This window comes from Neovison vison, chromosome 9 (genome assembly GCF_020171115.1).
Source record: "Neovison vison isolate M4711 chromosome 9, ASM_NN_V1, whole genome shotgun sequence".
NCBI classification, from domain to species: domain Eukaryota; kingdom Metazoa; phylum Chordata; class Mammalia; order Carnivora; family Mustelidae; genus Neogale; species Neogale vison.
This window is the reverse complement of record NC_058099.1, coordinates 17,405,449-17,420,459: the sequence shown is the minus strand read 5'-3', so window position 1 is coordinate 17,420,459 and position 15,011 is coordinate 17,405,449. Positions and strand designations below refer to the sequence as shown.

At 44.0% G+C, this 15,011-nt stretch overlaps 1 protein-coding gene across 1 annotated transcript in view; it reads right to left on the bottom strand.

Annotated features, from left to right (window-relative positions):
* Positions 1-5,112: 5,112 nt before the first annotated feature.
* Positions 5,113-15,011, bottom strand: part of ASTN2 (astrotactin 2) — a 736,372-nt gene continuing 726,473 nt past the window's right edge. The window contains exon 22 of the mRNA XM_044265036.1: positions 5,113-5,940. Within this exon, the coding sequence (XP_044120971.1) occupies positions 5,703-5,940 (238 nt within the window). The 3' untranslated portion in view covers positions 5,113-5,702. The remainder of the gene's footprint in view (positions 5,941-15,011) is intronic.

Genomic DNA, 15,011 nt, shown 5'->3' with positions numbered 1-15,011 from the left:
AGAGGCAAGACTAGAAGTGAGAAAAAGGAAGAGGAGGAGGAAGAGGAAGACGGGGAAGAGGAGGAGGAGGAAGAAGAACCAAGTACTCTTAAGTTTACATTCTTTTCCACAAATGTCTACACTGGCTTTACACAGCCCCTCAGTATGGTTCATAAACTGGCATTTGGAAGCCATTACACATTCATGGAGTTACACATAGGTCCATGCACGATTTCCACATAAAGCCAAATACCTTGGCATTCTTCTATTCTGATCCCCACGATCTGTATGATACAAATTACTACTCTTCCATGTACTGTCCACTGAGCCCAAGTGGATTAATTACTACTTCATGTTCCCTATCCTGCCCCTTTTAACACTCAGATACCAGAGAGGAAAGGGAAGAGCCAAGTCCCCAGGCCTCTTAGTTATCAAGTTCTATTGAGCCAAGCTCCTTAATATCACTCATATCCAGCCTTACTATTGCAATGATCTAGCTTAGTCATCCTCATCTTCCTCCTAAACATTTATGTATTCTCTGATCCCATCCCATTTTATCCTACACTACCCGGTCTCGGTGCTGTTGGCTTTTTCTTTTCTCTCTACTTTCTTATTCTGCAGCCAGAGATATCTTTTCAAAATGCTTATCTGCCTGTGTAAAACCCTGCTTTCAATCCCGTGCCTTCCAATGGCCAATATATTCTGCTCTGCCAACCTCTCCAAACACCCCTCTTTCAGTCCAGAGCAGTTACTCGCAGTCTCTCAAATATGGTACATTCTTTCATAGATTGCTGTTTCTTACACATCCTTTGACTGTGAAGGCTTTCCTGATGCCTGCCTTTCAATGGCAGAGTTAATCTGGTCTATCCTTTCCTGTGTACATAAGCTGCTGTAATAACTATTTATTGAGAGCTTTTGTTTTCAAGCACCTACTGGCTACATTAGCCAATATAATCTTTCCAACAGTCCTTTGAGGCAATGTATTTATCTCCTTTATAGATGAAGACAGTGGGGCTTAGAGAGGTTAAGGTAATGTCAGTTAACCTCAGCTTCTTAATTAGCAAAACCTGCTGAGTTTGCCTTAGAAATTTCTCTCAACGTCCAACCCCTCCTTGCTATAAACTGTACAGCCAATATTTAAACCCAGATTGGCTTGAGTCCAAAGTGTCTGGTTTTATCATATTATATTAAATTAGCTAAGTTCCAAGAGTTTCTTTTTTTTTTTAAATTTTTTTTTTTAAAGATTTTATTTATTTGTCAGAGAGAGAGGGAGAGAGAGCAAGCACAGGCAGACAGAGAGGCAGGCAGAGGCAGAGGGAGAAGCAGGCTCCCTGCCGAGCAAGGAGCCCGATGTGGGACTCGATCCCAGGACGCTGGGATCATGACCTGAGCCGAAGGCAGCTGCTTAACCAACTGAGCCACCCAGGCGTCCCTCCAAGAGTTTCTTAAAGGCAGGCTCCGGGTCCTGTTCATCTCAGCACTCCAAATCTGGAAATCAGTCCTCAGGCAGAGGCTGGAAGGTAGAAGGACACAGCTTTCGACTTAGGATGTGGAAGAAGGGCACTGTATCCATTTGTTCTAGGAAGCACAGTTATCACTGGTTTGAATTACTCCATCTGTCCAAGTATAGATGGAAGTAACTCAGTATCATCACTAGCTATGGGAATTGGCGCAGGTTATTCAACTGTTTTAAACCCAACTGGAAAACGGCAATACTAGCACATGGCTCTTCTGCACAGGGTTACATGAGGTCAGCGTATAGTCCATGATGTGATGAGGGTTCCCACATAGTAGTTGTCTGCATTTGTCTACGCAGATCCCTCTTTATCAGAACCCTGCCTGGGGAAGTACCTCCTCACCCCTACCAGAGGAGGGAGTCCTGCAGGGGTGACTTTCTGTGCACCTCTAACACAGGCCTTCTTTCTTCAGAGATGGAGACCACACAGAAAGTCCCATCTTTGTCAGCACAGTGGGGAGGGGGCTCCCTGGGTATTTCCCACGATGACACATGGGTCAGTCCAGCAATGTGGACGCCAGGGCGCTCAATCCAGCAGCCTCATTTGCACTTCAAGAATTTTCCTGTTTCTTTTTCCCATGAAACATCTTAACAAATATTGGTCTGATCAATTGCCCCTCACATGGCAGGGCACAAACACATGCACCTGTCTCTCCAAGCTTCTAGAATCCCACTCTGGAGAGACTTATGGCGTCTAGGAAGAACAAGGCTCCGCAGTGCCAGGAAAAGGGGGTCAAAACCAAAGGGCATGAGCAGCTAAGTGGGTTGGGGATAGGCTGCTGGCACATATTCTCATGTGCTAGCCAACTTTAGCCAACTGGGTGGCATCCAGAGGCCACAGCTGTCTGTGAGAGCCCTGGAGGAAGCCCCACCCCTCTCCTTGGGGCTCCTGCATCATGTTAAGTTCTGCCATCACAGCCGCTTCTGATTTGAACTTTGGATACTATTTACAGTTCATGTACCACATAGGACTGTTAATCATTAATTCCTTCTCTTAATCAGAATTCTCTAAACCTCTCCCAGACAGAACTCCTGTCATCTCTCTTAAGATCCAAAGCATGATGCCTATTGTCTAATAAAAGGAAAAAAGACCCTACTGTTTATTTTGCTGAACACATTACAGTTCCCATCTTGTTCAAGACTCATAAAACCCCCAGATGGTGGGACTATTACTAATCCCATTTTGTAGATGAGAAAACGGAGGTCCTGACGGCAGGTTACTTACCCAAGGTAATAGCTGGTGAATGGCGACAGAGACAGAGTCAACTTAATCAGGCTCAGACCACAGATCCAGCACATTGGGGAGTTTAATTTGCTGCAACTGTTGAACTAATTTTTTCCTCAGGATGGGCCAAGACAATGAAAAGCTACAACAATGGGGTAACTCAGTGAAGGCCAGGGACCTAGGGTTCAGGAAAGGGTATATATGAGAGGAATTTAGAATAGGGTTTGGCATGTGGCAATGATATACATCGAATATTGATGTTCCCCTGAAATTCCTATGTTGAAACCTAATCCCTAGTGTGATGGTATTAGGAGGTGGCACCTCTGGGAGGTGACTAGGTCATGAGGAGGGAGCCTCTTGAATAGGATTAGTGCCTTTACTGGAGAGACCCCAGGAGTCCTCCCTCCTCCCTTCTACCTCGTGAAGACACAGCAAGAAGACAGCTGTTTATGAATCAGGAGGTTCTCACCAGACACTCAATCTGTCGGCACCCTGATCTTGGGACTTCCCAGTGCCAGAACTGCCAGAAACAAATCTGTGTTATTTACACCAGTATTCTATCATACTGAAACCAAGACAGGCAAGTAACAAAGATAGGCAAGTGTTCAATGAAAAAAAAAACTATGACTTTTCTTTCTTTTCAAGAAGTTGGTTCCTCTCTGACTATATTATACGTAGGAGTAGAAGAGTCAGCAAGACTAGAGGAGAAATTTATTCATCTAAAGTCTACCTCCATACTTGCAGAAATGTCAATCCAATAATAATAAAACTTCTTGAAAGAGCATCTTTGAGTTTAGATTGCTGGAAGTTGAGCAGATCTCTAGACACCTAACTTGTCTGGAAGAGGGTTCCTATGCTTTGTTTCCCCATGCATTAATAGAGTCAGGGCGTGAGAGGGTGGTGGTCAGGGCTCAACATGTACATTTTCAGGAAGGGGACCTTCCTGAAAGGAAGTGCCTGTTGACCTCACAGGCATTCATCAAAACTGAGAAGTAGGCATATTTTTAACTGCTTATATTTTATTGGTATTCAGTTTCTCTCCTCCTCTGAATTCCCACAGTGCCTTACTGTCTTCTAACAGGTATCATCCTTGCATTATGGGATACCTAGACCTACATCCTTACCTTCTCAACCAAGCTAGCTCCTGGGATTTATTACCAGAGTGTTAAGAATCTATAATGCTTCTTTGTACTCATTACCCTCTCAGGTAACACACTGGAAGCAGTTCATTCGCCTTTAAAAGGAGACTCCAGTGGCGGAATGTCTCTCCATGACCTCAAGATCAAGCTGCCATCACTTCTTGCCTGGAAGATAACAACAGTCACAGTTCTGGGGGCCTTCTCCAGCCTCACTTCCACCCCTGTGGCCAAAACAACTTCTCTTTAAGAGCTAGCATGGCATGTCACTCTGTTAACATCTGTGGTGGCACTCAGTTACTTCTAATACCATCAAAGTTCCTGTCCGAAACTTCCAATATCTTGCCTAGCTCCAGCTTTCCCTCCAGCCACCTGGGTCTCTATTGTCATTGAAAGTGCTTTTAGGGACACCTGGGTAACACTTCGTTGGGTGGCCAACTCTTGATTTCAGCTCAGGTCATGATTTCAGGGTCCTGGGATTGAGCCCGTGTCAGGCTCTGAGCTCAGCAGTCAGCTTGAGGATCCTCTCTCTCCCTTCGCCCCTCTCCTGGCTCATCCATGCTGTCTCTCTCTATAGAGTAAGTAAACAAATCTTAAAAGGAAAAACAAAATAAAAGAAAAGAAAAATGCTGTCAGACCATGGTGTCCCCAGGTGTCTCAGTCGGTTAAGCCTCGGACTCTTAATTTTCAATCAGGTCATGATCTCAGAGTTGCCAGATCAAGCCCCATGTAGGGCTCCACGCTCGGTGAGGAGTCCGTTTGAGATTCCTTCTCCTTCTGCCACTCCCCCTGCTCACACTCTTTCCATCTCACTAAAATAAATAAATAAACAAATAAATAAATAAATATCTTTTTAAAAAAGTGCTTTCAGCCCTTCAATGGGTTCTTTTTTCTCTTATTTCTGGACTTTCGTCCATGGTGTCCCATCTTGTCTTTCCACATGCTGTCTGGTTGGTTCCTCCCCATCTTCTGGGCTTCAGGCATCCCCTTCTCAAGGAGGCATTTCAGAGCTCCTCTGGTTTGTCTCATGGCCCAGCGATGAGTGTAAATAACCCCCGTTCTTCCCCTACTACAGCCTGAAGTCGCTGAACTGCTTCTCTACAATTTCCATGGGACTGTAAGCTCCCTGAGAGCAGGGAGCTTCTCACTCCTCAGCTGCATGTCCGATGTCTGGTCTATAGTAAGCAATCAATAAATACCTGTTGCGTGAATAAACTGAGGTCTGCCAGTGGCAAGAAACACTCCCCAAGCAGAAAGAGAGACAATAAGAATTTTTAATGCATGGAAAGTCCTGCAGGGACTCTGGGCAGACCCACAGGTAGCAGGAAGAGGCAGGGATCCTGCAAACTCAATAACGTTTGGGAAAAAAAAAAAAAAAAAGTCATAAAGACCCAAGCTTCCTCACTGCACCGATTCTCGGGGCCTCCTTCCTGATGCTGAAGAGGTCAGATTGTCTCTCCAGAGGTTTCCTCCAGGGTCCATTGCAGGAAGGAAGCTGAGTGTGGCAGGAGGAAGGAAGAAGAGCAAAGGCCGCTTGGTCTCCACCTGAAAGCTCCTGCCTCGGGACTGACCGCCATCCATAAGAAAAAGTTTAAAAAAAAGAGACTTTGATAGAGTCAAATAATATCTTAGAAAAAATAAAAGAGAAAAACGGATAATTCCAGTGGTTACAAAGTTCTCTGTCGGCTATCCACAAGAGAAAGAGTTTGCTTTGGCCTTGCTGGCAAGCTCATCGGCCAGGCCCATCCTCAGCTGTCCCCTAGCCCCCCCAGGCCCCAGGATCCACGAGAGTACTGCTCCCCCTCCCACGGAGAGTCTCTGTGCTCATGGAGGGTGGCACCCTCCCTCACCGGCCCTTGGACTCCCCATAGGTGTTTCGGGCCATGGACACCATCTTCTCCTCGCATGTGATTTTGGTGTCCTTGAGGATGCTGTACCACACCATACCCGCGGGCCGGACCTCCTCGCTGCGGCAGAAAAGGTAGGGTACGGTGTCCACACGGCTCTGGATGTAAGCGCTTCTCAGGAGGCTGGAGCAGTGGCTGCTCACCCTCTCCAGTCGCCGCAAGATCAGGTGGGCCTTCCTGAAAAGGAAGATGAGACAGTGAGGAAGAATGAAGCCCAGATCAAGGGTTAAGCCTTTGAGTGGTGAATAAAAGTCAACAGAGAAATGGGAACTTCCAGCTCCAACAATCTCCTATCCGTTCCTGGCCTGAATGTGGTATTTCAAACACCTACTCAAAAATCACCTCCAAATTTGTCCTCTTCCACTGTGCAATGTGTAAAAACTGAAAGCGACGTGTAACCTTTGACCCAGCATTTTCGTTTCTAAAATACGAAGAGTCCCAGGACTTACAAGGTCACCAGCCTTGGGACTCTGACCAAGAAGAAATCATTATAATAATGATACACAGCAACAGCAATCCCAGCTAAAATTTACCAACACCTGCCACACTAGACAGAGAATAAACGCTTTACCTACATTTAAAGATTTTATGTGCTGTCCATAACAGCCCTGGACATACTGTTCTTTCCACTCACACAAATGGACGTGAAACCCGCGGCTCAGAGAAATGACGTCGTGTGACCAAGGTCAAACAGCGAGTTGACCATGGGGGCTGAGCATTTGGATCTAGGTCTGAACGTCCCCAAAGTCCCTCTCTATGAGCGTTTTTCTCATCTATAAAATAGTGATGATGGTCTTAGCCTCATAAGTGGTGGTTAATGTCTAGCATGAGAAATGCCCAAAGCCTGGCACAGAGTAAGCTCCCAATAAATGATACCTGTGATTATAAAGAATTGTTATGATGGTACCTTGGGATCAAGGTCATTCAGAACACTGGTCTGAGCAAGAATCGCCCTGTCCTGTGGTGATCATCATTAGTAACTTATCTAGATCCCTTTAACCAGTAAGAGAGAGGACCCCTGAGGTCATCTGATGGCTGCACAGAAAATTAAAGCTAACAAGGATCTCGGAGACCCTTGGGTTTCCCAATGATGGCACTGTTGACATCTGGGCCAGATAGTTCTATGTTGTGGGGAGTGTCTTGTAGGAAGTTCAGCAACATACCTGGGCCTCTGCCTATTAAATACAAATAGGATTTCTTTGTCCCAGTCATAGCAGTGGGAATTGTCTCCAGACATTGGGAATTGTCCTCTTGGGGGGAAAATCACCGTAACTGGGAACCAGTGACCTAGTCTGACCTATTCTTATTAAAGATGTGAAAACTGAGGCTCGGAGAGAGAAAGGGATATCCTTTTCCTGGGTCACACCACACGGTAGACATCATCGTCAAGGTGCTAGTCGCCATGTGGAATCCAGTTTTCTCTCCATTCCAGCATATTCAAGATACCCAAGGGCTAAATGAGCAGCTCTCTCCTGCCGTCCTCTCCATGCCCCTCTGAGACCCCAGGAGGGAGGGCGTTTTACGACAACAGACCCCACAAATGGGAGACTGTGTTAGGCACCTGCGTGACGGCTGGAAAAGGGCCGGGCTTCTGTGTGTATGTTTTGTGGGCACGATTTATGAGGTACCTTTCAAAAAGTCCTCTTTGTATAGTTCACCACTTGGGTGGAATATTTCCTGAGGTGCCAAGAATTCACAGCTTCATAATCGCACTCGAGTTGCCACTCGGCCCACAGTCCTCTCTCTCTGCCGGTAGCACCTCCCAGCCAGAGGCTTGAGGAGTTCATTTCTCTCTCCTCCCGGTTTGAGCCCTTGCTCTGTTCCTTAATAGCTCTGTGTCCTTGGGAAATTTACTTAATGCCTCTAAACCCGTTTCTTCTCTTGAAAAATGGGGCTGCTGTAAAGTAACAGGAGATAAAATCATCGACTGCTCATTTACTGAGCACTTAGTTTATGGTAGGGCTCCCTCTTCAGTGTGAAAGACAGACAGATGGAAAATTACAACACAGGTAACTAGGGCAATGATAAGAGGAGGTGTGGGGGCTGAGGAGGTGGGAGAGTAGAGGAAGGTGCCTAGGTAGGAATGGGAATATCTAAGAAGGCTTCCTAGTAGAAGGGCAGCTTGTGTTGAGTCTCAGAAATGAGTAGGGGTTAAAGATGACAAAGGCAAAACAGGAGGCAGAGGTAAAGGCATAAAGATACGGGATTATATAGAAGTTCTGAGGATTGGGGCACCCAGGTGGCTCAGTTGTTAGGTGTCTGCCTTTGGCTCAGGTCATGATCTCAGGGTCCTGGGATCCAGCCCTGCATTGGGCTCTCTGCTTGGCGGGAAGCCTGCGTCTCCTTCTCCCACTCCCCCTGCCTGTGTTCCCTCTCTTGCTGTCTCTCTCTCTGTCAAATAAATATATAAAATATTTTTTTAAAAAAAGAAGTTCTGAGGATTTATGGCAGGAATACCGGGACTACTGTGTGTAAGTGGGCACACAGTGGGGGACTAGAGAAGTGGCAGGGGCTAGGCCGTTGGAGCTTAGGAACTAGGCGTTGGTTGTACAGAATAATGGTACATCATCCAGGCTCTACAGCCTGACTGCTCAGGTTCAAATCCTGGCTCAGCCACTTACTAGCTCGGTGATATTGAGGGAATTGTTTAAGCAGGTGTGACCCAGTTTCCTTATCCATGAGATGGGAGTAATTGCTGTATCTACCACAAAGTCCTGTTAAAAAAACAAACAAAAAGCCAGCATTGATGAATCTGTAACAAGCCTTCAATAAATGTTATCTACGAGAGTGGCCTGGAGGGCAAACCAGGGATTGCTCAAAGGGTTTCAAGCAGCAACATAATGGATTCAGAGCTGGACTATTTTAAAATGTTCCCTGCTGCCTTGAGAAGAATCAAACTGGGGGAAGGGCCAGAATGACAGCAAGAAACCTGGTCCGGCACACATCCAGGTGTTAAGTGTTTCCTATCGTCGTACTTAAAGGTGCTGGTTTGCTTTTTCACTCTGTGTTTTTGAAAGCAATGTTCTCCTTCTGCTTCCTCAGTTATAAAAAGGGAGTAATATTCACCAACCTCATAAAGTTATAGTGAGGATTATGTAAATTAATACATGCAAAACTCTTAGAAACATGTTTGGCACATCCTAAGTCCTTGACAGAGGTTAGCAAGTATTACTACCAACACCTGCCCCCCCCCCCCATCATCAGCCTTATTTGTGTTCTGGTGTAAGGCCAGAGCAGCTTTGTAAGTCAGTGGCAGGCAAAAGATAGAAATGCTAACAGCCTCTAATTTGGGGCCAGAGTGCTGGGTTGGAGACATGCTGTGTACTCTGGGAATATATAAACTGAACACCTAATCATGAATTTGGGAGCTCAGAAACCTTCCCAAGGGATGTAACATCTGCACCAAGACTTCACTGATGAGACAGGTTTTTCAGGTAGTTGGGGAGGCAGAGGAAAGAGCTCATGGAAAGTCAGATGAGAGGAAGCATGAGCACCCAGTTCTTTGAAATGGTTAGCACAAAGAATGGGTAAGAGACTACTCAGTTTGGCAGATATCAGGCCACTGGGGCTCTTCAAAGTCATGGTGAAGTATTATATTTTAGGGGCAATGGAGAGTGATCACAAAAACAAACAATGAATATAAAATGAGGTGGGAAAGGGGAGTTCCCCCAACATTCCCAAATGCTTTGCCTCCAAAGTCCCAGCCATTTCTTCAAGAAGAATCTTGGGACTCAACTGAACCAAGTCTCCTTTTGAATGGATGGGGAAACGGAAGTTTGGAGAGAGAAAATAGTCTAAGAGAACACTTAAGTTAGTAACAAGGACAGAGCAAGAACCAGAGCTCCTGACTGTGGAGAGAATAAATTGGAAGTCACAGATGCAGATCTGAACTCTGTAACTCAACAGCTGTGCAGATCATCAGCAAGTTCTTCGATGCTGCTCTTAGTTACGGCCTCCATGAAATGAAAGTAAGAGCGGTGTTTTGAGGGAGAGAGAGAGAACCTGGCAACTGGCTCAGTACATGTTAACCAAGATTCAAAGTAGCATACTGTGGTAGAAAGGACACAGGCTTCAGAGCCCATTAAGGAAGTCACTTCTCTGTAGTTCTGTTTGCCCATTTGTAAAATGGGATTAGAGATGCTTGTTTTGTAGGGCTGTTGTTAGGCTGAAATAAAATGACTGCCCTAGGCATCCAGCACAGATGTCTGTACACAACAGGCACTAAACCAGTGTCAGTTCACTTAACTGTCCCTGTTCTTTTTCCAACGCACACACTATCTACGACCTTGGCTTGCATTTAGCCAACAAAGACAGGAGAAGTCAGAAGGTGACGCCACGGAGAGAAGGGTTGGAGATGCTTAAAGGCCTGGGAGGAGGAGGAGGGAGTGAGAGACTAAAGGCAAGAGTGCTGGGTAATAAATTTGTAGGCAACGGAGATGCATAAATCAAAGGCCAGGCATAATCCAGCTTTCCCTGTAGAGGGAATCATAGGTCAGAGTGACCACTTCTCTCAAATACCGGAAATGAAATCTTCCTCATTGGAGACAGGACCCAGAACCGCTGGCATAGGAAGCCAGAGGTGAAGGAGCCGCCACACATTAATTTATGATTGTATTAGCAGGCAAGACTGAGACAGGAATGGCTTGTGGAGGAGTCAGGGGCTGAGTTCTGATGCCACTTCTCCGGGAACTGTAGAACCTTTGACCGACCATTCTATTCCCAGCACCATTACCCAATCAGCTGTTGACACAGTTAGTGGACAAAGACCTAATTTCCAGGGGGGCCGTGGAATGGAGGAGGGGAAAAAGAGGCAGTAAGGAAACATTCCTATTGGCCTCTCCCCCTCCTCCCTATCTCCTTGAGTTGAGCTTAAGTGTCTCTGTGTTAGCTGACCTCAAGCTTAATGAGAGTCGAGGGCATGACGTGGTTGCACAAAAATGGGACACAACCTCCAGAAGCAGACAGGGCAGATTAAGAGAAAGAATGACTTCATTCATATTGTCCCGGTCAGGCCACATCTGGAGAACCCCAGTCACTTCTGGTAAGAGGGACATGTGCAAACTGTAGCCAGATGCTGCTGCTGAAGGTTGTCTCAAAAGCAAGTCTTAGGAGGAAGTGTGGAAAGCAGGAATGGAATGTGTCCACTGAAGGGGGGATATTCAGGCAAATGGTTATGTTGTTTTTTTTTTTTTTTTTTTTTTTTTTTTTTTTTTTTTTTTTTTTTTTTTGTTTTTTTTTTTTTTTTTTTTGAGCCACCATATTTTATTACACAAAGGGCTGAATCAGAAAATTGAAACATTAATAAAATGTTTTCTACATGGATTTTGCTGATGAAATAACAAGCTTCATGCTTTTATGAAGATCTGACGTGTTACAGTCACGTTTAAGGGCAGTGAGTCCCTTTTTGTAATTACTTTTTTTTTTTTTTTTTCCCAATTTATTTATTTTCAGAAAAACAGTATTCATTATTTTTTCACCACACCCAGTGCTCCATGCAAGCTGTGCCCTCTATAATACCCACCACCTGGTACCCCAACCTCCCACCCCCCCGCCACTTCAAACCCCTCAGACTGTTTTTCAGAGTCCATAGTCTCTCATGGTTCACCTCCCCTTCCAATTTACCCAAATTCCCTACTACTCTCTAACGCCCCTTGTCCTCCATGCTATTGGTTATGCTCCACAAATGAGTGAAACCATATGATAATTGACTCTCTCTGCTTGACTGATTTCACTCAGCATAATCTCTTCCAGTCCCGTCCATGTTGCTACAAAAGTTGGATATTCGTCCTTTCTGATGGAGGCATAATACTCCATAGTGTATATGGAAGGCAGTAATCTCTTCGATATCACCCACAGCAACTTCTTTCAAGATACGTCTCCAAAGGCAAAGGAAACAAAAGCGAAAATAGACTTCTGGGACTTCATCAAAATCAAAAGCTTCTGCACAGCAAAGGAAACAGTCAAAAAAACAAAGAGGCAACCCACGGAATGGGAGAAGATATTTGCAAATGACAGTACAGACAAAAGGTTGATATCCAGGATCTATAATGAACTCCTCAAACTCAACCCACACGAAACAGACAAACACATCAAAAAATGGTTATGTTGTTCTAATAAATGAAGACTGGGTGGGGGGTAGGGGCTGAAACTAAATATCATCCTCGCCATAATCCTAGAGTCCATACTTCAGTCCTAGTCTTTAGGTAGTAGAAGTGAGCCTCTGAGGATTTCATAGGTTTTGACCAGGGTTAACAGTGTGAGAATAGCATCTAGATCTCTGTTGCAAGGCATCCCAGTGTTATCAATGATGTCACTTTAAAATTAACAAAAGGCAAATTTTGACTCAACATAATTAAAAAAAAATTAAAACTAGACTCCTCTATCTACAGAATGGATCCTTCCATATCTCCAATGGGCTTCCTTCACTGGGGATGGTCAAATCAAGTATGCTTTAGAAAGGAGTCTTAGTCTGTTTGGGTTTCTATATCAAAATACTACAGACTGAGTAGCTTATGAACAATATGGATTTAATTCTCCCAGTTCTGAAGGCTGGGAAGCCCAGGATCATGGCACTGGAAGATGTGGTGCAGTGGCTGTGAGAGGGAGCTTCCTGGTTCAGAGATGGTACTCTCTTGCTGTGCCTTCACATGGTGGAAGCAGCAAAGGATCTCTCTGGTCCCTCTTTTATAAGACTACTGATCCCATTCATAAGGGATCCACCCTCATAACCTAGTCACCTCCCAAAGGCCCCATCCTTTAATGTTATTATCTTGCACATTAGATTTTGGACCTATGACTTTTAGAAGATACAACATTTAGACCAAGGCAGAGCCTAATGGATGTAGAAAATGGAGAAGATTTTTGTTGTTTTTGTTTTTAATCTAAAAGGAATTAGAGGCTTCATTCAGAGAAATACCACCTGACGGGCATCTGATGAGCACTTCACAACAGAACCTGGTGTGACACAACTGCCAAGGCACGGAGTTCCTGATGTGAGAAGTTCTACTCACGCTTCAAAGTCATGCTGAAATGTCATCTTCAGGAAGTCTTCCAGATCTCCCCAGGTATCATAAGTCATCTTTTCCCCTTTGCTGCTAAAGCCTTTTATTTCTCTGTTGTGATATATATTATATTCTGCCTTCATTTTGTATAAATCTTGGGATGCAATGTGTTATAATGGACAGGATATTGGTTTGGATTTTGGCATTTTTGAGGTTATTTTGAATTTGGCCTCTGATAGTTACTAGCTGTTTAACCTTAAACAATTTACTCAATTCCACTGATTCTCTGTTGTTTTATCTTCAAAATAGGTGGTTTGGGAGATGAAATGACCTATAAATGACTGGGCTCATAAGAGGTGCCCGTAACACCTCCCACCTGCTTCTAAGATAGTCGAGTACCCCTGTTGTCCAGCTCCTGATTGTGCAAGAAGAAGGAACTAATAGGGGTAAATTAACTTGAACCAAGGAAATCTCAGTCCCCAGCATTCCAAATCCAGTAATTCTCTAGCAGGAATTGATAAAGGGAATGAAATGGCGTAAGAGCATCAATGTGGACCTAGGGAAATAATCTGGCACGTGGGCAAAACATTTGTATTAATTTCTTTATAGGAGCACAGCATTTGGAAGAAACCTAATTGGATAAAAGACTCAATTAACATATGATACAGTCATATAATTGTATGGATAAAGGGCCCTCCCAGATAACATATCTACATATGCATCCATGAGAAAAGACTTGTTAAGTGTAAACAGGTAGATAACAGAATATTGTGTATATATTTACTGAAAATAGCAGAGTTGGTGGAAACAGGGTTGCCTCTATAGATGCACATGTATCTTAAGCTTATATTGAGTCCCCATTCATGTGTATATCCATGTCATACATAAACCTGTATTTATATTTGGAAAGCAACCTAATAATGATTTTATCTCTGGGTTGGGATTATGGATTCAGAGGTGCAAAATTTTCACTTTCCATTTTATATACATCCACATCATGTAGATGTTATAGAGTAAGAATTACGTATAGAACAAAATACAATCAAGTAATTCCATTTTTAAAAACGTGAATTTGGATGCCTGGGTGGTTCAGTGGGTTAAGCCTTTGCCTTTGCTCAGGTCATGATCCCAGAGTTCTGGGATGGAGTCCCTCATCAGGCTCTCTGCTCAGCAGGGGGTCTGCTCCCCCCCCCCGCCTGCTTCTCTCCAGACTTGTGATCTTCCTCTCTCTGTCAAATAAATAAAAATAAAATCTTTAAAAAATTTTAAAAATGTGAATTTTTACACATATATTTTATAGTTGGTGTGATGAATTTGTGCAATGAAACCATGGTTTTACGGCTTCCCAGTGGTTTATTGGGATTCTTTTCAGAATAAATCCACATCAAGTCTAGCCGTGGACCATTCCCACAGAACAGAAACCTAGCAAGTCAAATACGCCACCTGGATATTTATCTTCAACACCAGGTTTGACATGTAATTTGTAAGATAAACAGTGAAAATATTTACATTTTTTCTTCTCCTTATTCTCTCACAAGAAAACATAAGACTTTCCCAAGAACTCATTCCTTAACTGATGGTAAGTATGACAGAGTCTCAGCTAACCCAGTGATTTCAGTGCAGAACTGATACAGACTTCGAGATAAGAGCCAACCTTGTTATACTATCAGTGGGAACACTGATCCATGGAACACTTGTTCAAAGTCATACTGTGTTTTGTTTTTGTACTTATTCACCCTAAGACATCTTAAGTTATAAGAATGCCACTGATTAATAATAGCCTTTTAAGAAGCATGTAGCACAAATGCACACATCCATTTGCACTGTCCATCCTGATTTCAGGAATGTCAAAATATGCAGAAAATTAAAAGTGCATCTGAAGTCCATAGGAATATGGCCCTAGAAGCCTAACTTTGCTTTTGTTCTTAATATCCTGGATACTCCAAAAGGATTAAGGCTTTTGGCATGATAGTTAAGGAAAGAGCTAATATATAATAGACAGGGACATCAAATTTGCTTACTTTCACTCTGGATACAGCACAGGATATGGACACAGTTCACACCTGAGAAGGGTAGGAAAGGCTTCTTGCCTTGCAGTGGTGAGAAAAATCCCAGGTTAAACCAAGCCTGGGATGATTTCTGTGATCTATTAGTAATGTCTGCCATGGAAGCAAGATAGGCTGAGATAGTACATATACTATTACCAGTCCAGAGAGACGAATTCACCAAAACAAAATCTCTTCAGTG